Source organism: Canis aureus, chromosome 1 (assembly GCF_053574225.1).
Source record: "Canis aureus isolate CA01 chromosome 1, VMU_Caureus_v.1.0, whole genome shotgun sequence".
NCBI classification, from domain to species: Eukaryota; Metazoa; Chordata; class Mammalia; order Carnivora; family Canidae; genus Canis; species Canis aureus.
In genome coordinates this window covers 62,732,507-62,758,207 of record NC_135611.1, presented here as the reverse complement: position 1 = coordinate 62,758,207, position 25,701 = coordinate 62,732,507, and the positions used below count along the sequence as shown (strand labels likewise).

Below are 25,701 nucleotides of genomic sequence, written 5' to 3'. Positions count from 1 at the left end.
AAAATAAAAAAAGAAAAAAAAGAAAAAAGAAAAGAAAGAAAAGAAAAGAAAAAAAAAGGAAAGAAAAGAAAACCATGTGACCTCATCACCACCACATCAACAAAAGGTGAGAGGGAAGTCTAGAATGGCATCTTTTCCAGGCTGTTATGAGGCACCCCACCCCCCTACCAGAGTGGTATCGGAGAAGGGTGACCAATCAATCAGGACTTTCATTCCCTACAATATCATCATTAACATCCTAATTGTGAGATTGTACAGTATTTTTATAAGACTTTACCAATGAGGGAAATATGAGATTTCTCTGTACTACTTCTTACAACTGCACATGAATCTACAATGATATCAAAATAAAATTTAAAATTTAATAAATAAATACATTTGATCATGAAACATGATAGACAAAGGATTAAGGTCACAGATACAAAGCCCATGCTATAGAAATATGAGAAAAGGGATCAGAGAAAAATTCAGTGGAAAGAATAATACAAATGTTTCTTTTTCCAACTGAAAGAACAATAAAAATGTTTCATATGGTCTAGTAGACACAATGAAAGACATGCTCCCCAGTGCACACTTGCAAATGCCAAAGATAAAGATACTAAAATCTTTTACAAAGTGTAAACACTTACAAAGTAACAAGTATTTATCTAAAGCCAGACTTCTTAGAAAAAATAATGGATGTTTAACAACTACGAAATGATTTCACAGTACTGAGGGAAAATTATTTTGAGTTTGTATTTCTATATCTAGCAAAACTATCAATCAATGTGAAAATTAACCACTTAAGAAAATTCAAATACTCACTAAAAAAAAAAAAATTCAAATACTCTGCCATTTTACCTCTTACCTCATACTCTTTCAGGTAAAAACGTACGACAACAAAAACAAGAAAGAATGCAAAGACTTGAGGAAATGAAATCCAGGAAACAGTTAATATAGCACAAGTGAAATTTTAAAATTTTCTAAGGTGGCAGCTTGAGATAGGTAAAAATTGTAACATGAAATAAAGAGCTCCAAGAGTATCTTCAGGAGGAAAGTGACTTCCTGATAGTATACAATATGATTGAAAAACTAGGTACTGATGATGTAACTTTTGCTTTACTAATTTATTTTTTTTTTTAAGATTTTACTTATTTATTCATGAGACACACAGAGAGAGCAAGAGAGGCAGAGGCAGTGGGAGAAGCAGGCTCCATGCAGGGAGCCCAATGTGGGACTTGATCCTGGGACTCCAGGATCACGCCCTGGGCTGAAGGCAGGCACTCAACCGCTGAGCCACCCAGGCTTCCTGACTTTACTAATTTCTGTACTGATTAAAATTATACTGACTTCTGCATGTTTTCTCTATATGACTAAATAATAAGTAAAACTCCACCTGGTTTTTAAAGCATTTGATAAATGTTGAGTGTTTGTGGACTCTCCAACCTAGTCTGACAGAGATTGTATTCTCTAAGTCCTTACAAGACTCTATAGTGAGAATCCTTTTAGTGTGTTAGCAGCTAATAATCTTTTCTGGGAGTTTCTCAAGTTAGGTCACCTCATTAAAAAATGTATTCTCTTTCTCATCTTTTTTTTTTAAAAAAGTCATAGTCTCATTTTATAAAAATTAAGTCCCAAATTCAGAGGATTTCTAACTTCAAGCTAAAGCAACTGCATCACGATCATTGTTATCTTGGACACTGTCTTAAGTTTACAGAGGAATTATTTAGCTTTTCCTCCTTTTAAATTCAGCATATTTGGGAATACTCCTTAGGAAAGTCGAACTGATTGAATCGCAGTCATGTTACCTTTGTAGAGATATAGTTGTAGTGACCAGATACACAGAAATTGCCAGCCCCTTATCTAAGCAAAACTAGTCAGGTACAGAGACTGCAGTCAGTACACAGAATGAATTATAGAAAAGATGTATTTATTACATTGTGCTTGAATGTAGCAATTAAACTTCCTTGAAACACTGTTTAATTATCACCTCTTCCTTTCAGAGAACATAAGCAAACATAAAAAAAGAGTTATTTCAGGGAATCAGTTTTGTGAAAGAGAATACAAGATGTCCACCATTCCTCTTCTTCCTAGGATCACAACCAGACTACATTTCTTCACCTTCGTAGTTATGGATATCTACTTGACTGAATTTTCTAGCCAATAAAATGTGAAAGAAAGCAATGTGCACTGTTTTCAGGGCTGGCCCATAGAAACATATCATGGGTGATCCTCCATACTTTTTTTATGTTATTGGGAAATGGAATGGAATTGAGCAAAGTGACCTGAAAAACTGTACCTAGAAAGTGGCAGGACAACAAGATGGAAGGAACATGAGTCATTGACTCACTAGGAGAAGCTTCTTATTGGACTTCATGGCAAGATGGCTGAGTCAGTGTACATATTTGGTTTGTTATAGCAGCTATTACCACTTTATCTAACTACCTCACACTCACCCACATCTTAAAATTCCAATTAATTGGGACCTTGCAAAAGCATTTGACTTTAAGTTATGGAAACACACTGTTGGGGCATTTCGGTGGCTCAATAGGTTAAGCATTTGCCTTTGGCTCAGGGTCCTGGGTTTGAGCCCCACATAGGGTTCAATGATGAGCCCCTATGTGGGATCTCAGGGATGAGCTCCCTGCTGAACAGAGAGCCTGCTTGTCTCTGTCTCGTTCTTTCTGCCCCTGCCCACCCTCGCTCCCTCTCCTGCTCCTTCTCCCACTCTCTCTTTCTCAAATAAATAAATAAAATCTTTAAACACACACACTAATTGTGCATCAAATAGTAGTCTAAGAAGTATTCCTTTTATGAGTTTTTTGTAGTTTCTCCAATTGCAGATGTGAAGAAGACTAAGCCCATTAAAAACAGATCTTCAAAATAGTTATGATGAAGGATATATTTTCCTTCCAGATCAATCTTAAGAAAATATAACAAGAGTGTTATCCATGGATGAGACGGAAAAATCACTCATCTCCAGGATTCTGGAAATATGGTACCAGAATTTTAAAATTAATGAAAACAAAAATGACACCTTAGTTTGAGATTTCAAATTTTTCGGTTTAGATGTACCTAAGGTTATATTTATGAAGGTGAAATGACTAAACATTTGAAAAATAGACATGTGAATTTTATCAACCTCTGTAGAAAAATCTGATGACATAAGGGTTCTCATTATTAAGATATGACTGACAAATAAAAATTGTATATATTTAAGACACACAGCATGTTTTGTTATATGCATACACTGTCAAATCATTGCCACAATCAAGCTAATTAACACATTGGTCACCTCACATAATGACTGTTGGCGGAAAGGGATGCGTGTGGGTGTTAGTGATAAAAACATTTGAGATCGGGCACCTGGGTGGCTCAGTGGTTGAGCATCTGCCTTTGCTCAGGGTGTGATCCTGGGGTCCTGGGATCGAATCCTGCATTGGGCTCCCCACAGGGAGCCTACTTCTCCCTCTGCTTATGTCTCTGCCTCTCTCTGTGTGTCTCTCATGAATAAATAAATAAAATCTTTTTAAAAAAATTGAGATCTATTTTCTTTGCAAATTGCATCAATATAGTACATTGTTACTATCTATAGTCACCATGCTATATGACATTAGGTCTCGGACTTCTGCATCTTATGGCTGAGAGCTTACAGACCAGCATCTCCCATTTCTCTCATCTCCCAGCCCCTGATAAGTACTCTTCTACTCCTATTACTATGAATTTGATTTTTTAAAAGATTCCATATGTAAGTAAGATCATGCAGTCATTTGTCTTTCTGTGCCTGGTTTATTTCCCTTAGCGTAATGTCTTCCAGGCTCATGCGTACTGATGCAAAAGGCAGACTTTCCTTCTTTTATAAGGTTGAGTAGTATTCTATTGTGTCAAAACCAAGTTATTTTTTTAAGATTTTATTTATTTATTCATGAGAGACATTGAAAGAGAGGCAGGGACACAGGCCGAGGGAGGAGAAACAGGCTCCAGGCAGGGAGCCCGATGCAGGACTTGATCCCAGGACTCCAGGATCACGCCCTGGGCCAAAGGCAGACGCTCAACCACTGAGCCACCCAGACATCCTAAAAACCAAGTTTTTGAAAGGATAAGTGGATGTTCACATTTTTGCTGTTTAGAATTGCAGAGAATGAAAAAATAAAGTCCGATTGGGGGAGAAGGATATATCAAGATGCATTTGCATTGCTACTAAAAAGAATAAAAGGGAACTTGCACTTACTCATCTTTTTTGTTCTCTAGTTAAGGACATGTCTAAACATAGCCAATAAAATGAAATGCAGAGCAGCTCATATGGTTCGTTCAGTTTTTCATTATAGATAATTACTTTCTGTCCATTTATCATTATCTCACTGACTCAGACCAAAAGATTGCCACTTGCTTCTTTCCCTTTTGTCACTGCAATTATTTGGCTACGTGAAGTGAATATAATATCCTTCCGTCGTGTAGAGGTATTAAATTAAAAGTGGAGGAAAAAAAGTGTAGAGGTATTACATTTTATTGACAATTACTACTCTAAGTCAGTACGTGTTAAGTAACTCTAGAGCACCCATCTCTTCATTTTTCTGTCAAGGTTGACACCTCCTTCCTACAACTAGACATTTTAAACAGATTTAACCAGTAATCAGAAAATAAAATAGCAATTGTAATGCGAGGAAAAAATAGTAATATATATATATATATATATATATATATATATACACACATATATATATATACACATTCCTATGTATCTATGTATATATAGGCATCCACAGAATTTTCCTAGCCCATCATCAAAGGTTATATAATCCTTAGCTTGCTTGCTGAACTGAATATTATATATAGCTTTTACATGCCTATTGTCAGCTTTTAAAAAGACTGCCAACGTCCTACTTCTGGGAACTGAACCTCTCAGCCAAGCCACCACATTCTCACACCATGAAATAAAGCAACGTTAAGGGTTTCACTCATTTGTTTTAGGTTAAGTAAGGACCGAGAGGAAACACACTTAGCTCAGGCAGCGATGCATGTGACGAACAAAATGTCACTTCTTTTACACGCTGCCCTTGTCACTGTTTCCCAGGATGGTTCTGCTTGTGCATACGAAATGTGGAAATAAACGCTCCCACCTTCAGGCTGTCTGAATGAATACGGCTCATGAATCTGTGTTCATTTTGAAAAAGATAGGCATTGTTTCAGCCCTCTGCCACCAAGGGACCATAATGCCGCCTTAAGTGTGCAAGACAGCTCCAATGCAAGAAGTTTCTGCTGCTGTCCAAGGCACGTGAAGCCTGAAAGCTATTGGCAGGCTAACAACCCTTGCAGAGAACATGGTTGCAAAGCATGGAGTCCTTTTGTTTTGTTACAAAGTCCAAGTTTACTCAATATCTCACTGAGTTCTCTTTTGATATTGTCTCTTAACCACCCTACACGCGTGCGCGCACACACACACACACACACACACACACACACAGAATTTGGAAGCTGCCAGAAATTGCAGATCGGATTTAGAGGACTGCACAAACTACTGCTGGACCGAGTTAATGGGGCTCCTCACCCGCTAGGCTTGGACAGTGATGCTCCAAGTCATTAGCATGTCTTCTGTTTTTGGCAAGCTCCCCCTGGTAGGACTGGGCTTCCAAACAGTCAGAGCCAGAATTTGTAGCAGCAGCACTTTCTGCCTTCCACATGAATGACCAGAGCTCCCAAAGCTGGCAGATTGGTGGCTGCTCCTAACACTAGACCCTTTAGATAGAAGAAAGGGCTGGCATTAAGTACTGTGAATTGATTACATATTCTTTATCTTTCACAAGTCCTATTTATTAAGGGCTCTTAAAATATCTGGCACTGATTTTGGCATTTTGTGACGGCCCTTACATCTGAGTTTTATGTAGCAACTCAAAGAGCTATTCAGTTCCTTGTTAGAGCCAAACCCCCTGACAGCAAGCCGGGCCTTGACTACATTATGTACTGTTCAGCAGATGGAGTTTGGGGATTCCTGTGAAATTGTGAAACAAAAGCACCAAGACACAACAGGACAGAACTAAGAAGGAAAAACAGATAAATATATCCAAGGAACAATGAACAACACAGGTAGCGTTAGTGTTAAGTTAAAAAAAAAAAAAAAAGATGACAAGTAAGAGATTCTGGATTCATAAGAGAGTTGGAGTTTTTCATTGCTAAAGAGTTTTTTTTTTTTCATTGCTAAAGAGTTTTAAGAATGATAGTATTTTATGAGAAAAAAATTAAAATGGAACAACAAGGACAAAAAAATATTAAAAAGAACATCGCTTGACTGTAAATTCAGTCCAAGATGTTCCAGGTATTTCCAAACATTTCATGTTTTAATTGGCTTCCCAGGGCTACAAGTCACATCCACTTAATCTTGTATTGATTTTCTAAGATGCTTCCTGTTACCATGACTACCCCAATCAATTAACTTCTTATAAGGAGCAAGATAATTTTCTTTCTTGTGTCTTTCCAATGAGGACTGAATAATTTATTTCCACAAAAATATCTGATGTTGCCTCTTATCTATCAAGGAACTACATTATGTGGGTAAAAATGTTGGAGGCCTTCCGCTTAAAAAAAAGTTTACAGATCCCGTACAGAGAAAGCATACAGAATTGCCCTGGACCATATATCACGAGTGGCTTATCAATCTGTGCTTGTGTTGATAAAAATTCTCTTTGGCTATGGAAAATTGCCTTTCATGTGGCCTTTATCATATTGAACTGAGAGGCTGGCAATCACTCAAGGAGGATGTTCACGGGGAAGAAGAAAATGGTTCTGCCACAGGCTAGCCATTCGTGACTTCTTAAACACAGCTCTGGAAACAATAGAAACAAGATCCAGGAAAGATATTGGTCTTTTGAGTCAGGCGACTTGGACTCAAGCCCTTAGGTCGTTTGAGAAAATTTGGGTAAGTCTCTTAAACTCCCTGAAGTTTCATTTCCCATCCTACAAAATGAGATCAATCTAGTTAGCTCCATGGTGGTATAGGGCTCTCTAAATCTAACGTCTCTATCCTTCTATCCAAGTCCTTTCTTCTACTCAAAATATCTTTCCAAAGCAAAGGAGTGACCAGGCCCGCTTGCCTGTCCCAACCCTCCCAATTTGTGTGGAGAATAGAGGCCAAACCACATAGGATGCCATCCTCCATCCCAGCCAGCCTTTCTTGGCTCATCTCTGGTCATTTGCGTCAATTCACTTCTCAGACTAGCCACCTCAAAACAGATTTATCATATAGCTTCAACGTCTTACAGCTTTATGTTTGTTCAAAGCACTTCCCCCAAGGTTTTCCTGCCCCAAACGTTCTTCCTATCCTTGTCCATTTAGCAAATTCTTGCTCATCCTTCCAGGCCACGGATATCCCCACAATTGCCACCTTTCCAGCTGTGCCTGGAGTTTCTCCCCACAAAAAACAAAAGATTAATTTTCACCAGGTGAAACAATCTCATTTTTCATTTGGCTTCCAACATGAAAAAATATTTTACCCACCACCTAACATAAAAACATCTAGATGCTACTTAACCACACAGCGAAGTGATTTTTTTTTAAAAATGCAATCTGTGTATTGATAACCTAAGCATTAAAGCAAAAGATGGTGTTATTTAGATTCCTAATCAGCTTTAAATCTAAATAGTTTAATTAGTCACTGAATTGTGAGAAAACCAGCACATATGCAGAAAAATATGCCACCTGACAAATGAGCTTATCCACATCAATTACTTTGAGCATTGCTATCACCTGTTAAGTACAAGATGTATCATTTTGAATGTAATACTTTAAAATTGGTATAAATGAACAGACTGAGATTCAAACAAAATAATGTAATTTGCCCAAGTATTTAGTATGTAACAGGCTTGTCATCCAAACCCAGTCCTATCTGCCTCTAAAGCCCATTCTACTTTCACCTTTTCAGCCTGCACTTTGATCACAGGTAGGTCTTAAAAGCAATGGTTTTAGGATGCTATCAGATGCTACCTCTAGCCAAGTCATTCAAAATACTCATGCCTGAGAAAAAAGAGGTTGGTGTGTGTATGTAGACAGGTTATACAACCACCTAAAGAAGAAAAAAGATGGAGCCTCTTGAAAGCACAGTTACATTATCTTATTAATAATATATATCATTAAAGAGAGTTTTCTTCCTGGCACTAGACCCATTGGTGGCCTTTCTTATTTTGAGCTCAATTCCTTAGAATATTTTTTATGTTTGTCAAAATAAAAGTATCATACTATAGCATGATGATAGCATGATATAAATTATCACTGAGTTATTAGAAATATCCTCATCTCTTAATTTTCCTGACTGGCTTCATTGGAAGGGGTTTACTATTGTGGTAGTACTGGTAGTCTTGGTGATGGCACAACCAAAAGTTTCGTATATATCTTACTTCAAACATTTCTTGGTGTTACATTAATCTCAAAAAAAGTTTATTGATGCTTCACATGAAACATATCAACATGCAACAATGCTTCTCACAGAGCATATGCGAAGTAAAACAGAGTAGTGATTAGAAAAGTCATAAAATGTTACCCCAGTAGCAGACAAACTAGGAAATCACGCACATCTCAATAAATGGAACATTGTTAGCACATTTTCTATTGTTATTTGGAGTTACTATTATTTTTTTATCTAGATCTAGACGTAGATATAGACACAAGATAGAAACATTGATTCAGAGCATTTAAAAAATCAGTTCAAACTGGAGAAAAACTGGATTTAAAAGGTTAGTAACTGGGCAGCCCGGGTAGCTCAGTGGTTTAGCGCTGCCTTCAGCCCAAGGTGTGATCCTGGAGACCCGGGATCAAGTCCCATGTTGGACTCCCTGCATGGAGCCTGTTTCTCCCTCTGCCTGTGTCTCTGCCTCTCCCTCTCTGTCTCTCATGAATAAATAAATAAAATATTTAAAAAATAAAAAAATAAAAGGTTAGTAACAGGGTGGCTCAGTTGGTTAAGTGTCTGCCTTATGGCTCAGGTCCATGATGTTAGGGTCCTGGGATGGAGCATGGAGTTGACCTCTCCCTCTCCCTCTGCCCCACCCCTGTTCATGCTCTGTCAAGTCTCTCTATCAAATAAATAAATTAAATATTTGAAAAATAAAATAAAGGTTAGTAACATGTCAAATTTATTTCCCAGAAAGAGTTCCTTTCTTTTAAGTGGCTTCCCAGTTGGCCACCAGGGGAACTCAACCTCGCTTGCTCAGTCTGGGTCTTGGAAGAATGGAAAGGGACTGAAGCATTCCAGGCCTGCCCTGCTGAGGAGGGGATGTCTCCCTCTCCAACATAAACACAGAGACTTAAACTGACTACAGATCCTGTCATGCTGACACTTAGCACTTAAAGAAATTCTGATAGTGGCCACAGCTAATGGGGAAGCTTCTAAACGTGTCCCAGTTGTCAGTATCCCTCCCCTGGAATGACTGACAATGCTACTATTACAGGACTTCACACAGCATGTAAGTTGGCAAATAGCAAGATACCAAGTCTATTCTTGAGACTTCTTTTTCTCCAATCTCTTACAAATAATATGAGGCCTCCAGTTCTTCATGTAGCTGAAGGTTTGGCCTATCGCTTGTGCAAAAAGAGAATGGTAGATTAAATTTTTAAAAAATATATAAAAGGCTAGATTACTATTCTGTGCTAAGTAACACGGTTGTGGTAACCAATTTTCTTTACAAAGCAAAGGATGCTTTGTACACTGCTGGCAAGGGAGCAGATTAGGACTGATTCTATGTGATGTACACATTTCCAAACATGCTTATCCTGTGTCCTCTCCCAACCCCCATTAACTGCCTCTATGGAGTTTTAAAAAAGATGTTGTTTAAGAGAAGACAGGAGCAAGGCTGACTCACCCAGAGCAAGTCAGGAAACCTGCACCAGGGAAAAGCTATGTAGAGAAAAGGATCAGTGTGCCTTATTCACTTCACAGGCATAATCCAAACTGTGAATTGAATTTGGTTAAGATGTCCTGCTGCCTGGAGAAGTGGACCATTTTTAGTGAGTCATCAGCCATCAATTTAGGTGCCTACAGACACAGTCAGAAATTACTATAGAACAGAGATCTGGATAATTTTGGCTATTCAACATAAAAAAATAAAGTCTAACATTCTGGCCTAATGAATGACAGAGATATAATTAGCCATTTTAAAACAAGTGATATTTTCAGCAGTAAAAGTTACAAAAATTAACTGTTGATTTGCAAACTTCTAAAATGCATGTTGAATATATGGAGAACAAATAGCAATTAATATCACTGGAGGGTTCATTTGCAAAGTTTTGAAAGAATCGAAAATTTATTCCATAGATATTGTATGTGAAATATGATAAACTACAGAGAGAGCAGAAGAAAGACATCCTAAAATTTAAAAAGAAACAGTCAATAGTAGGTTTATGACATGTCACTAATTAATAACCATTGATTTTTCATTTTATAGTTCCTAACCAGTTCTTCACTGGAAGATGCACCATTCCTATGTAAATTCCATATGACAGCCCTTCCACCAAAATAACAACAAAAACCCCAAGTAAGTTTAGAGAAGTAGTTCAAAACAGTGATTCCAAATCATAGATATCAAAAGACATATTGATTGCCTTTTTCTTCTTATTATTATTCATTCATGAGAGACAGAGAGACGCAGAGACACAGCCAGAGAGATAAGCAGGCTCCCCACAGGGAGCTCAAAGTGGGACTCAATCCTGGGACTCCAAGATCACACCCTAGGCCTAAGACAGATGCTCAACCACTGAGCCACCCAAGCGTCCCTTGATTGCCTAACAGTTTTCTGTGCAACATGAAACATATTCCCAATCTACCAGGTTAAATGGAATAGTAAAGCAAATTTTGAGCTAATAATTAATATACCCCGAAAAAAGAAAGAGAAATAGAACAAAAAAAAAAGCCTAAATAGCTAATAATTAAAATCCAAAATGTGCTCTTTGTTCTGATTATCAAGATAAAAAAATCTCAGGTCATCATCAATATTTATGCTTAGTCATAGTGAGGTTTGCCCCCAGTATTACCAACTCTGTCTGTTAAAAGGTCCACATCTTTCAACTTCTCTTCTATCATCCTTCGCCCAGTGTTGTAATATTGGGGCTTAAAAATTATTTTAAAAAATATTTTTGTTATTCTTTTTTTAGTAAGATATTTTGTCATTCTAACATCTTAGCTAAGAGAGTCAAATGCAAAACACTGAGAAACTGGGTAATTTGTAAATCTTTACCTGAAGGCCTTCAATAGCCAGTCGCAGCATGCTTGGTGTAAGTTTGGAGGCTTGCTTGAAGGTGAAGTTACTCCAGTCTATGATCAAAACAAATCCATTGACTTGAAGCTCAGGATCTTCAATCATGGCTTCTAAAGAAAGTAAGATGGCACGCAAAATATCCACCAGCGTGTACCTATCAGCAACAGAAATATACTGCATTAAATCTAACAACCACTTTCCTCAAAACTATAGAAATTGTTTAGCACACTGAAAATTCCCTTTAAAATACCTCAGGAGTCTGAAGATAATTTTGTTTAGAAATCTCCTAAGAAGAAATTTACTTGCTGCACTTCAGGGACATATTAGAATTTAACGTGTATCCTACCAAAACAAACGAAAATGCTCTTGAAAATATTTTGTTTCGTATTTTACAATCATTTCCTTTACCTCCAGGCCTTCCTAGGATTTTCTAAAATCTCACCTTAACTATCCTGAAAATTAGGCATCGTGCTTTCTGAAGCAGCTCAAGAATGGCCTCAGTAATACTGACATTTCACACCTTGACATTTGGAAAATTTGAGAATGAGATTTGAAGGAGTTTCACCAATAAACACGAATACTAGGGTTAAACAGCTATGGTTAAAAGTTTTAGTATATTTTAATTACTCGTATGGAGTTTATATCATAAAGATGCAATTAAAGATAGAAGGGTATGTGATTGGGTCTATATCTTTCTCAACCTCGCACCCTAGTGCAGTGCCTGGCATGTTGTAGGAACCCAATGAATGCTCTTTGCATTCCTGTAAAATGGGAGTAGACGAGAGTGCAAAGACACTAATTATAATGTAAGATACTGCCTCAGCGAAGGCAGAAGGAAGAACAAAGGAAAAAGCCAAATGTGAGAAGTATTTTAGAGGGAAACTTGTTAAAATTCGGTACTTAGACACAGAAACTAAGATTGAAGGAAGAGTAAAGGAAGACACAAAGATTCTCTAGCTTCCATGCCTAAGTAAATGGTAAAATCTTTCATCAAAATCAATAATGCAAGACAAGGAGACAGTTGGGAGATGGTGGGAAATGTAGAGTTTGGAATAAAACCCACTGCATCTAGAAGTATGTAGACCATCCAGAAAGATATATTAAGGAGACATCAGAAAAAGTAGACCGTAAACTGACGTGAAAGCTGGAGGGAGAAAATTCCAGAGTCAAAAACATACAGAGCCTAAGTTCAAGTAAGTGAAGGAGGTCATGGAGTCACAGCTGAGAAGCAAATCAGAGTGTTATTCAAGAAAGGAATCCCAGCATTTCAAGAGGAATAAACAAATTTATAAAAACGCTAACATTTCAGGGTTTTCCCCTCAGATATTCAGGTATAGACATCTAGGAAACACCAGACAAAGAAATCTTGAAAGAAATCAGGTGGGATGGGGGGGGGGGGTGGATTAGGAGTAGAAATCCCTAGCACGGAGTGGAAGTGATAGGCTCACCAGGAAAACAGTATGAGGTAGTGAGCATGTATGAGGGAGGAGTTCCATTTTTTTTTTTTTTTTTTTTACTTCTAAAAACATTTGGAGGCGAATGGAGAAAGCACAGTAGTCCAGAAAGGAACTTCAGGCAACTTTTCAGTTGCTCTGGGTCTCATTTCCTCATCTATAAAATCAGTAGTTTGGAATACAATCCCCTTGGGATCCCAGCATTACTCAGGCATAGGGCATGGTGTCAGAAGACTACAAGATGGAATCTCTTCCCTGTCCCTCATTAGCTGTGTGGTCCTGGACATGTCATTGATCTATACTTCTGAGTATATGAAGAAATGGAAGTGCCCTCATATGAAAAAATGGGAGCACCTGTAATTATCTTATTCTATCTCATTGGCAGTAGGGAGGTGAGGTGGGTATGGGGAGGAAAGTCAAAGACATGATTCACGTAAAAGCACTTCCACAGTGCTACGTATACAGCAAGTGTTCAGGTAATGTTGGTTGGAATACAACAGAACATACTTTTTTTTTGTAAGGGTAACACATAGACACAGAGTACTAAGAAGGATATAGTCGGAACTGAAGGCTATTTGTACATTATACTTAAAAACTGATGATCTTTAGACAGCTTATTACTCTTATAAAAGGCAAGGACTGAGAGATAATTTTTAAATTTTTGGAAGGTATACAGCATATTTTAAGGATATAGCATCCTTAGGCCTATAAAATACTTCTGAATACATAAGATAATAAAATTTTGTGTAGAGCTCTATTATCTATTTGTCTTTAAACCTGTAAAATATATATAGCTGGATACCTTTATTTGTCACTCCATGGCTGGCTTATCTCCTTTATAAATATGATGGCCTAACCCAGTGTTATGACAAAAAGCCTATAAATCTACACAGACTGGAAAGATGGCAGAAGAAGGCTGCATTTCTGATTTAAATTGAGCCACCTCTTTAAAAAAATATATTCATTTTAGTTCCTGACATCCACAATAATAGTATGGTAATAAAAAAAATTTTAATTAGAAAAGCCCAATTTAGCATTTCTCCCCAGTAAGATCACTTTTACGTTACCTATAGGAACACCAAAGAGCATTAACACCAAATAGCATGAAATAAATTTGAATCTGAAATCAGCTTTGGAAGGATGATGTATTATATTCAGTGAGAACAAACCATAGCACCAGTAAAGGCAGAAATCAAGATGCAAGGTATCTTAAATAACACACTTCACGCATGGTTTTCCAAAACTGAGGCCAAATCAAGAGAAAAATTTATAGACGTTATCAGCATTCCCAAGGAAATATAATAAGGCAAATCCCCTGATCAGCAAAGGAGAAAATCAGGTTTGCAAAGTTTTCAAGTGTAAACCTCACCAAGTTTTTAAATGTAATAGCTTTCTTCAAAAAGAGAATCCTCTGATCTTTATATAAATCATTTTGGTGTCCAAATTGAAGCAAAGAAACATTAAAACATCTCAGCTGACTGCATTCAAAGGGCAGGTCAAAGCCACTCTTGACATTCTAGTCCCCTGTTGTCAAACATGTCACATCGCTACCATTAGCAGCTCAGCAGGCTACTCATAAGCAGAGCATTAGGACATGAGATCTTGCCAAAGTCTGTAAAATATCTCCCAAAGAAATGGAGGATTTTATGAATTTTATATCTTCAGGAATCCTACTGTCATTCTTCTTCTGTTGGAAATTATCTTTACCTGTTATAATCTACAAACCTGAGGCCACCGCAATGAGTACCTTGGTGTTTGAGGCCTCCTTCCCAACTGTAGGAGCTCCACCATTGCTATTCTTCCCTTGTATGTTGGAAGAAAGCCATAAATAACAAACTAGCACATTAATGCAGCTCTTGACTCTTGACATTGCTTCCCAAAACATCATCAAGTAAAGCCTGAATCTGAAATCAACTTGGAGAGGATGATGCATAGCCTGGAGTAAGAAGAAATACCAACACCGGTAAGGAATTTTACAACTGGGACACCAGACTACCCAGACCATTGCTCTTGAGAGACAGCGGAGCTGCGAAGCTATGTAAATACCGTCTGGAGGAGACTGACACCTGTATCTGTGGTTCACTAGCCATCCAGTCAAGAAGAGCAGGGCAGCTTGCTCGCTGCCTCTGGCCCTGCAAGGACAGGGGAAGCTCAGCGGCCTGTGCTCCCCTGGGCCTTACAGAGAGGCGTCCCCTACCATTTACAATCCATGCAAAGAGCAACCTAAATCACAAACAGGTCATTTCCTTCCCGTTCCCCAGCCTTTTCCTTCAGCCTGACAAGGAAAAACTGGCACCTGGGCAACACACTGAACAGCACCACGCCAGGAAATTTCCCTTTGTCACTAAATCAATCAGCCAAGTCCTTCGTTAAGGCTGCCCCACCCCTCAGTTTTCATTAAGCCACGTTTCTCCCATCTGAAGCACTTCCGATTAGAAGGGTGCTGAGGGGAAGACAAAAGGCCCCAAATCGCCTCTCTGATGCCTCATGGTATCATCAGCGCTAGGGCTGACGGACCTATCTAGGTGTTGTATCTTTACTGAGTGCTAATAATAATAAAAATACCTTCATCTGTGTCATCATTGAAGATTTCCAAGGCGATTTCAAGTGCATGATCTTAAACTCAAAACAAGCCCAAAGTCCCTCTGCTGGCTCTGCTCCTATTATTTCGGAGATAAGGGCACAGGGTCTCCAAGAATGTGAATGGTTTGCCCAGAATCGGCAGGGGAGCCTACAGGAGAAGCCAGGTCTTTGGTTTCTCTTGCACTTCCCAGGGTACCTGGGTTCTCTTGCACTCCCCAGGGTACCTCACCCCCAGAACACCCATGAATCGCTGTCCTGCTGTTTCAGGTCTCCATGGCCCGCATGTCCAAAGGCAGGGGAAGCCCATTCCCAGTGTGGCACCGTGCCAGGTTCCAGGGCATGCTTCAGCCTGGCCCCAGCAGCAGGCTTTGGTGAAGGAAAGCCAAGAAGACATTCGTGAGTCTCAATGGGAAGAGGAGAGGTCTACAAAGCCTACAGAGAATATGATCTCTGAACCACTCCTCTGTCTGGCTTCTATCACGGAGCTCAGATGATTAGCTGTCTGAGCCTTGCGTTACTTTTACTGCTGTGGGGATGTAGGTGAGTGAGAACAAGTGAATCACCCAAACGGAAGCATCTACAGGAATAATGTCTTTCATCGGGGGGGGGGGGGGGGGGTGTGTGTGTGTAAAACAACATGCACCTACTGCCATCAGAATAAGATAAAATAAAATGAAACAGAACTGTGCTGGAAAAAAAACTGCAAAGGTCAAAAAAGCAGCTCTCCTTTTCAGGGTAGAAAGCAAACGTCTGCTGAGTGCAGTCCTTGTCTTTGGAAGATTTATTCTAGGAACTGAACTTTCTAATGATCTATGCTGACATTCATTCAACATTTTCTAAATGATAGATGCAGTTTTTTCCCCTCGGTTTGTTTTTCCCTAGACTCGTGCTGGTAACTGTGTGTACACACACAACACGTTTAACCAACTCACTTACTGGTTGTATGGTCATGAGGAGGGTCTTAACTGGCCAGCGCCTCACCTTCCTCATCTGCACAGTAAGGCCCACCTTAGAGGAATGCGATAGGATTTAAGAGATTAATTCTGTAAAGGGCTTAGAGGAGTGCCTTGCACACCATGCACGTTATAAAAGTATTTTAAACGAATTAATTAATTAATTAATTAATTAAAATGAAACAATAAATAGTTGAATTCAAGTTACCAGAGAAGGCGATGCTCTCGAGGCACAACGCCAAAGAGGCCATGGCTGGCCCTTAGCCCTGAACTTCGATCAAGGGCAAACAGTACCCTCATTAAGCACTTAGAGTCTCTCTGGTAGTGATTTGACGCCTCATGTTTATTCTTCCCAAAGGTCATGTGTCCCTCGATGGTATAAACAACGTCTTATGCGTCTTTATTTGCCCCTTGGCACCTACTATAAAGTTCTATGTATGTAGCAAATGCTGAACTCAGGCGTACTTTTTTTTCAAAAATAATTTGAATTGAGTACTATTTGCTCAGTTTGTTATTTGATGTTATAAAGACTTGACATACAAGGACATCCTTTCCCTCCTGTCAGTAGTGTTGTCTATTATGTTAGTAAAGTATATGTACCTGCACTCAGTGAGGGAAAAGAGCCCAATCTTTCTCAGAATGGAGGAAATGTATTCATTTCCTAAGGACTACATTAATTTATTAACTGTTGGTCTCTGTTTTAAAATATCTTTCAACATTTCCTTTGAGGCATCCTTTCAGTGCAGTGTAGTAACCTCAGATCCTTCGCTTCTCTTCAATTTTGTTTAAAGTTGCATATCTAAAATGTGAACATAGCCCGGTTCAAGCCAGACCCCATCAACATCCTACTTTAAGGTTGGCACTCTTGGTCTTTGTGGTTATTTCAAGATTATTTCACTAATTACTGTATAATTGCCCCAGTTTCTAGGGACCGTCCTATTTTTTCCAGAAATTTGTTCCAATATTCCACTAACATTTGTCAGGACGTTTTTTTTTCTTTTCCATTTTCCATGGTATGAACCAAAGCATGGTTTGGAATGAGCTGCAGTTTCCAGAATATTTGTGAAAAGAGCCTCCTTATAGGAAACAACACAGAAGCTCTGTGGGGACAGAAGTCCCATGGAATCCACACTTGCCATTTCCAGTTTTGACTGAATCTCAAAATCCACCCATAACACAGCACAACAATGCTTCCAGGATTTGAAGGGTGAGGATTCCTGAGCTTGACATGATATATAACACTGTAAAACAAAAAGTTGAAATATATTTAAAGAAAATAAATATAAACTTTAATAAACAGGGACACAAAGTCTTCAAAAATGAGGCCTCAAAAGTAAGCCTATGTTCTTCTGGTGTTTTGGTTTTTGCTCTTAAGACTCCTGAGTATGAGTGTTTCTCCCTAATTATCTAGTTGATTACCCTTGATTATTCTTAGTAATTTTTACTGTATTTTGTTTTATTTGATTTTAGTGTACTTCCAGAGAAGAGTAAGACTTTGTGGCTGGGATTAAAACATATCTGTATAGTCTATGGCTATTTTAAAATTTTAATTTATTGTCAACATGACCTTCTTTCAATTTGGAGACTGACCACATTATTTGAATACATGGGCGCATAATCATAATTCAATCTGAACTTGCAGATGTCATTATTTCTTTTTTTTGTTGTTGTTAAAAAGCCACACAATAGGAACAAACAAGCCAAGCTGACAATAATATGTTTTGTAGGAAAATTCCAGGATACGTTAGAGAATCACAGCATGATGTTTGACCCGTGGCTCTTGCACCCCTTCTAGAGCTTCAGTATTATAAATGATAATCGATGTGTATCACAAGCCAAACATAATGCAGGATGGTCAGCACTTCTGAATTGCCTCTATATTAGGAATCATTTTGGTTTAACTGTATTTAATTGTTTTCCAATGGTTATTAACCGGATTCCAGATAAATGCTTGATTGATGTGCAAATATTTAGAGAGCTGCTTTATACGTCTAGTGAGGTAAAATACTACTTATGACCTACAGGCCGACTATCAGAATGCATGTCATCATTATGTTTCAGGTGACCCAATTTACTCATGAATATTCACAAGATTTATTTTCCAGTGAATTCAACCTCTCAGATACCTGCTCCTATGCTCTAGAGTCTAAACTGTGATCTACTTTCATTCCAAACTTCCTTCTCTTGAGACAGTATGATCTCTTCTTGCTTCACGTTACATGATCCTCATACGCTACCGTTGCAATCAGGGCGACAACTGAAGGTACCTGCTGAGTCCCAAGCCGGGCACTATCGTTCAGGAAGGAAATACAGCATGTAATGTGTGGAAAACTACTCCACCCTTAGTGAGCTGGTGTACTAAACAATTAATTGTTTTTAATTTTGAGGAATTCGCTCGTTTTCAGAAATTTATGTTAAACAATCTGAGAGAAATGAGATAAAACTGTAGGAATCTTTACCAAGGTCCTCAACAAATGTACCATGAATCTCAACACATGTAATAAATCATCTGGCCCTGGTCTATCCTTTTTAGAACACCCACAGACCACATTGGAAGGCATTCTGACATTTCAGTATTTCAATTATTTTTTAGATATGTTGAAAGGCAGGTACACTGTAAACATTATTATTTTACCTTAGTCTTCCTGAAGATTCCATGTCTCCTATAAAAGATTTGGAAATGGTCCAATTCTTTGCCATAACCTGAAACTAACCTGCACCACACTGCAGTAGAAAGAGACACTATTTTATTTATAGTCACTATCTCACACACATTTACTGTTGCTAGTCTCCTGAGGAGCACAGAACACTGTCCTACAAATTTAACATAGGATAAAGTATATATCGGGTAACTTCCTACTTAGAATATTTTTTGATGCATAACTCACTGCAACAAATATCAATTAGCATTAACTCTGGTTCGCATGCTATTATAAATATGATAAGACCAAGATTTTGTCTTTTCTGTTATACAGATCAGTTATTTCAGAGGTCTTTACAAAATTTTTCAAAATTTCTTTTTTTTTTTTTAATTTTATTTATTACAGTCACACAGAGAGAGAGAGAAAGGCAGAGACACAGGCAGAGGGAGAAGCAGGCTCCATGCACCAGGAGCCCGACGTGGGATTCGATCCCGGGTCTCCAGGATCACGCCCTGGGCCAAAGGCAGGCGCTAAATCGCTGCGCCACCCAGGGATCCCAAAATTTTTCAAAATTTCTTAAAAAAAAAATCTTGCTTTTCCCTTCGGGAAGTTGGAAATAGCCTGTTTTCCAAATAAAAGGGATACTTTCATTTCTGGAATTTCCCTGTGTAATCCTGGACATTCCCATCTATTGTTTCTTTAAAACAATGCTATTTTACTTTCTTAAAACAACGCTACTTAAAAGAAAAAAAAAATGTTGAAAGCCAGGCAATTCACTGAACAACTTAAGGAAGGTGGTCAGAATTATGATCACATGTGCAGTCTTCTCAAGAAACCCAAGCTGTGTGGTCTGACAGGATGAGAGTGGGATAGGACTCACAGGACAGGAGAGGCATGGGGACCAAGAGAATTCGGCATGTGGCATGTCCACCTAACAGAACAGTAGTAAGGTAAACATGGAGGGAAGGAGGCACAGATTTCTGTAAAAGTAAGTGAGATAAGAAGGGGGGCTGCAGAGTGTAGAAAGGAAAGAGATTCAGACCCAAGGTAGGAAAAGGGATGGTGCTACCCTGATACTGGAAGGAAGGTACGGCCAGAAACCATCCTGCAGGCTTCAGGGCAGTTCTTATGCACATGTCCCAATGATAAAAGTCTAGAGAGTATGTCAAGAGGATAGAACTGTTGATCCACTAGTCCTTGTCACTGGATATATGCGGATCTGAGATGGGGGGCAGGTAGGAAGAAGGAAGGAATGATTTAGGAGGAATTTTAGACCAGCTCTAAATAACTCATATACCTTCTGATCTTGACAAACTATAACTTTTTGATTATACATGTTTATTTCCAACTGCAGAAACAGAATCCACAATTTGTAGTCTGTAAGTCCTGATAGAGTATTTGTACAGGGCATAGCTTCTCATTGTTAACCTCACATATATGAAATTCTAATGTCTAGGATTTTATGTAGATTTAATAAAAAATGATTTTACATACCAAATAATAAATCATCTCCCATTATAGATTTCCAAGGAGCTAGATCTTCATGACCATACCCTTTATATGAAAGAATAAGACAGACAACTAAAACACAGTTCCTTTAGTAAATCTGGAGTCATCAACTGCCCATATACATGAGAACTATAAGTGACTTTCATCTTAATTAGTGAATAACAGTTCACTTATAAAGATAAGTGAAAAAAGTTCTGATCTATATGCACGTCTCTGAATGCAATCTGCCCCTCTATGGGTATCTTTGACAGACTCTGAGATATATTTAAATGTAAAATCTCCATAGCTCCCATTTCACTGTAGCTCAATCAACAGAATACCAATCTCACTGACATATATGGATTAGATTCTTTCTTGAATATTTTTTTTCAATTTTGATATATACAATAATTGGTTTATATGACCCTACAATGTACATCTCAGATGGATGGGAACTTCTTAAAGAGAAACTGTGGTCAGAAGGTAGCATTTCACAATCCTCTAAACTTTGCCACCCAATAAAAAGTAGAATGAGTAATCAAAATAAGGAATGGAACTCCATTCCCCCTCAGTAGCTAACTCTGTAAGTTTCTTAGCTTTATGATTCCTGAGATAGTAATTTTCTTTGTATTTACCTAAAAGAAGTTAGAGTAGTTCTCAACTTAGACTCACAGGGAACAGGTGAATAACTAAAGAGTAAAACCCATTCATTTACAAAACAGTCTGAGAAGCCTTTCTAGAAAGCCATAAGATCAATAAGCTTCCTCAGTAACTATAAAAGTCTTTTACAATTGTTCCAGAGATGTTTTCAACTAACCAGATGCATCAAAAGTCACCATTCACAGAACTAAAAATACACCAATGTTATAACAACCAGTTCCTCATGATTCATAGTTCTGGTAACATTTTCAAGTCCCATGAAATATATTTAGCTTTGAACTTAATTGAAACTACCTTACACAAGACCTTTCATAATTTGTTTATGTCTTTCAGTCTGAGAAAATAATTTTGATTGAGGCAGTGAAATAGTCCCCCTCTGCATTTGTCTGTTATGATACAGATGAAATAAGAATATAATTTCTCCTCCATTAAAAAGCAAGAGAGCTCAAAAAAAGTCTACCAACTACCATGTCTGAACATTTTTCACTTCCTTATGAAAGATGAAAAATCACTTCAGACAGGAAACACATTCCTTAGATTAGTGACAGGTGTAGAACGAGCACACCAGTCAGTCTTTATTTTCAGTGTCAGTAGGCATGCTCAGCGACAGAGGGTACAACTCTTCCTTCTCATTGAAGTGACACACATCATATTATTCCTTCATCTACACATCACCAAGCAGAAAAGTTCCCAAGCAACAAAACTACTTGATCTTGGTTGAATGCCAGGCTATTATTAAAAAATAAAACCTCAGTACTAAGGAGAGAAATGATGATGACGATGATGATGATGGTGATGATGATGATGGTGATGGTGATGATGATGATGAATCTAGCTTAAGAATTTCATTAGGAGGAAGGAGGAAAAGTTGTCTCCATCCTCATCCTCATTTCTCCACAGAACAGTAAACTTATTCAAGATGTGAAAAATTTAGCGGCTTTATTTAGAAGTTGAATGCTTTTAGACTGCAGCACAGTGATATGGTTCAGGAAGCACTTAAAGCTGCAGTAGAGACTAGGTGCTCACTTCCTGAGTTTCAAAGGTAAAAATAAAAGCCTTACTCCCACCCCTAGATGACCCTCCCAGAACCCCAGTTTGTAGTTCCAATTTCTCTTTTTCCCCAGCCACATGAGCACAAACATCAAAGCTGTAAAACTATGACACTCAGGGTAAATTCTGGAAAATGGGAGAGTAAAAGAACCCCTAATACAAGTCTGAATTTAGGATTTACCTGCTCTGATCCCAGTTGGCTGCAAAAAGGACTAGAATCTTCCTGCCATAGTGGTCCAGGTTGGCCAGGCCCCCAGGGAAGCCATCCTTCAGAGCCTGCTTGATGCCAGGGTCCGTGGCCTTGAAGCTTTTGAACATGTCCAGGTTCTGCTGCCGGTACTCAAAGTACTGGGCCAGGAGGCGGAAGGCCTCAAAGTGATGAAACTTCCTGGCCCGCAAGAAGCGTAAGATGAAGGCATCATCTGTGCGCAGAAAGCCGATGTCCGGCCTGGTGATGACCATGTCCCTCACCTCCTGGATGTCCTGGTGCAGCGTGTCTGGATTCTCGTTGAGCTCCAAGCGAGCTTTCTCCAGGGTCTCGGGAGAGAGACCAGCTTGTAAATGAGTCATTGTTCCGCTTGTTCCTGAACCTTCCCTTCCTCTTGACTGTCCCGCGACAACACACCTGGCCTTGGCCACCACCGCGCTGCGTGCGGCCTCCGGGCCTCTCTGCAGCCTGCTTCCTCTTCTGCACAGGAAATTTTTTTTGTCTCGGTGTCCAGACTAGTACCCTGTTGCTCCTGCTTTCCCGCAGCTTCTTTTTTTTTTTTTCTTCCCCTTCTGGGGGGTATAAACTTCTTTTTCCCACCTCTTAAAAAAAAAAAAAAGACGCCTCACTTTGGTTTCCTCTCCCCTCTCCCTTACAGGGATGCGGACCTGCGGAGGGCCCAGCACCCCCTGTCCTTCCTCAATCCTAACAGAATGCCCCGAAGCCCACCCTGCACGCTTGGCACTGATCCGGGGAGCGTCCTCTTCTCTTCCGAGATGTAACCACCACCGCCCCCGCGCACATCTCAGCCGCAGCTCCGCGCCGCTTCCCTGGTCCCCCCTGAAGGATGCGCCTGCCGGGGCCCGCGGGGGCAGTTCCGCTTAATAATAAGGTGGCTCTGGGGCGCTGAGCTCCGGGGCGGGGAGGGAGCGTCTTCGGCAGAAAGAAAAAGAGAGAAAGGGAAAGAAGGGGGGGGGAGGGCGGAGAAAGGAGCTTATTTTTCTTTCTGCTTTATTCCAAGAGGTTATTAAAAAAAAAAAAAAAAAAAGACGTTTGTAAGATTTTGTTTAAAGCGATTAGGTTCCAATTAGGCGGAGACGCTGCAGATCGCGCACCTTCCCTCCTCCCCTCCGAGGCAGACACTGGGTGATCTCAGAAGGCACCAGAAGGGTCTGCCCCCCCCCGCCCCCGCCCCAGCCCCAGCCCCACCCGCAACTTCGGCCTGCCTCCAGCCCTTTATTCCCACGGGGCTGTCCCGGGGGTGGGGGTGCGCAGGGAGGGCAGGGATCGCTCCCACCCCGGAGCTTCCAGAATGTGAGGGTGGGGTGGGGTGGGGTGGAGGAGGTGGAGCAGGGGAGCGGGGACCCAAACGGGAAGGTGCCTAGCTGCCCGAAGCCTCCTACCGGCAGCCCCGGGGGCGGGGGCGGGGGCGGGGGCGGGGGCTCTCCCCGGCGTCCAGCGGCGCCCGAGGCGGCGGCACCCACTCGGCTCCGCGGGCTGCAGCGCGGCGGCGGCGGGCGGCGGGGCCCCGGGCCCGCATCGCCCCCTCCCGGCCGGCGGGGTGGGGGTGGGGGTGGGGGTGGGGGTGGGGGTGGGGCCGGGGCGCGCCGACCTAGGGCCCCCCGCGCCCCAGGTCGTCGCCCCGCGAGGCCATTCGCGCCCCCGGGAGGCGGCTGGAGGCGGCGGGAGGAGGCCGGGCGGGAGGAGGCCGGGCGGGCGGCCGCCGCCTTTGTGCGCCGGGCTGCGGGGGGCGGCGGGGGGCGGCGGGGCTGCTGCGGGGGGCGCGCCCCTCCGGGCGGCTGCTGCTGCGGCTGCTGCTGCTCCGGCTGCGGCTGCGGCTGCGGCTGCGGCTGCGGCTGCGGCTCGGGCTGCGCGGCTCGGAGGACTCGGCTCTAACCACCCCAGCTCCGCTCGAGCTGCGACGTAAGCGCCCCCTCGGCTCGCGCGCGCACCCCGCTCCCGCCGCCCCGGCCCGGCCGCCACCCTCCGCCGCGTCCAAACAGCCCCGGCCCCGACCGCAGCCTCCTCCCGCCGCCGCTCCCCCGCAGGGCCCCGGGAGGGCGACACCTGGCCGGGCGGGGCCGCGATGCCCGGCCGCCTCCCCCCACCCCGCACCCCCCGTGCCCCCCCGCAGCACCCCCGTGCCCGCCTGCGGTCCCCCCGCGCCCCCTCTCCTCCCCCCGAGGCCCCCCCGCGGTCCCCCGTGCCCGCCCGCAGCTCCCCCTTGCCCCCCTGCGCGCCCCCCGCGGTCCCCCGTGGCCCCTTCGTGCCCCCCCGCGCCCCCCCGCAGCGCCCCCTCCCCAGGCCGCCCCCCCCTCCGCGCCCCGCGCCCCCCGCCCTATGGGGACGAGACCCCGAGCGGTCGGTTCGCGCCAACTCACCTTCTCCGGGCCCCCGGGCGACCGCGCCGCCGTGCAAAGTGTCCGGAAATCCTCGGGACTTCGGGCACTGCCTGTCGCCAGAAATGTTTGCTGTCGACCAGAGGAGCAGAGGGGTTCCAGAGCGCCGCGTGGATGACGAAACCTCCGGAGGAACTTCTACGAATAGTGTCCCGGCCGTAAGGCCCGGCTGCTGGAGTGCCAAGGACCACCTGGGCCCGCGAAAGGAAAAGGAAAAGAGTCCCAGAGGAAGGACACTCCTCGACTCATTTCTCATCTCATAATGAAGCAAAGGTTTCTGCAGACACGTGCGCTCGTTCCCCGGACTTGTATCCGTCTGCAGACTAGAATCATCATAAATGGATGTCTTGGGGCTTAAGGTGACTTCCAAGGGTTTGAGGGCAAGGAATGTTTTCTCTTTTCAACGCACAGCATGTATTCCCGAGGTGTCACGGAGAGCAACTTGGGCTTACAGACTAGATAGAACGAGTCCTAAATTCCAGTCTGCACAGTGCAGCCAGTATTTCCTGAGCTCCACTGCGGGGTGGGCATTGCCCTGGGTTCTATGCGTAGAATAGGTGGTCTCCAAGCTGGGAGAACCTGTCCTCCCCGATGACCGTCAGAACACTCAGGGTACAGGTGCACACTTTTCGTGTTCTTCAGCAATGGTGTTCACAAAGAGAAAAAAAAAAAAAGAGGGAGGACAGACCTCTAGCATTTTATTAATTAAATTAGTGCAAAGTTTTGAAAGAAACAGAATAAGAGAATACATTACACACGCACACAGTCATCATTCCCAAGGAATTTACACTTTAAGTAAGAAACTAACACACACTCGCTCACTCATTCATACACACCCATATATAGTATCCTTCTAGGACTTTATATAATTATGACTCTTCAAAAGCATTTTGAGTATAATGTGAACTATTAAAATAATTCGGTTCACAGTTTAAAAACCTTTGAAAAATTTACTTTTGGCCAATATTCTAGAACTTGAAGAAAATGTGTGTTCTTATGAACTGCAGCAAGAGGGTTGATAAAGAGATTTCCTTGATACGGAGAG

General features: G+C 41.5%; 1 protein-coding gene across 2 annotated transcripts in view; it reads right to left on the bottom strand.

Annotated features, from left to right (window-relative positions):
• The window catches only part of CLVS2 (clavesin 2), an 88,961-nt gene extending 64,079 nt beyond the window's left edge, over positions 1 to 24,882 (bottom strand). The window contains exons 1-4 of one of the 2 annotated variants that reach the window (XM_077901971.1): positions 24,639 to 24,882; positions 22,987 to 23,190; positions 22,231 to 22,859; positions 11,199 to 11,373 (exon numbers count right to left, since the gene is read on the bottom strand). In XM_077901971.1, coding sequence (XP_077758097.1) covers positions 11,199 to 11,373; positions 22,231 to 22,619 — 564 coding nt within the window. In that variant the 5' untranslated portion in view covers positions 22,620 to 22,859; positions 22,987 to 23,190; positions 24,639 to 24,882. The remainder of the gene's footprint in view (positions 1 to 11,198; positions 11,374 to 22,230; positions 22,860 to 22,986; positions 23,191 to 24,638) is intronic. The other variant, XM_077901979.1, reaches the window with a different exon arrangement.
• Between the last annotated feature and the right edge of the window lie 819 nt (positions 24,883 to 25,701).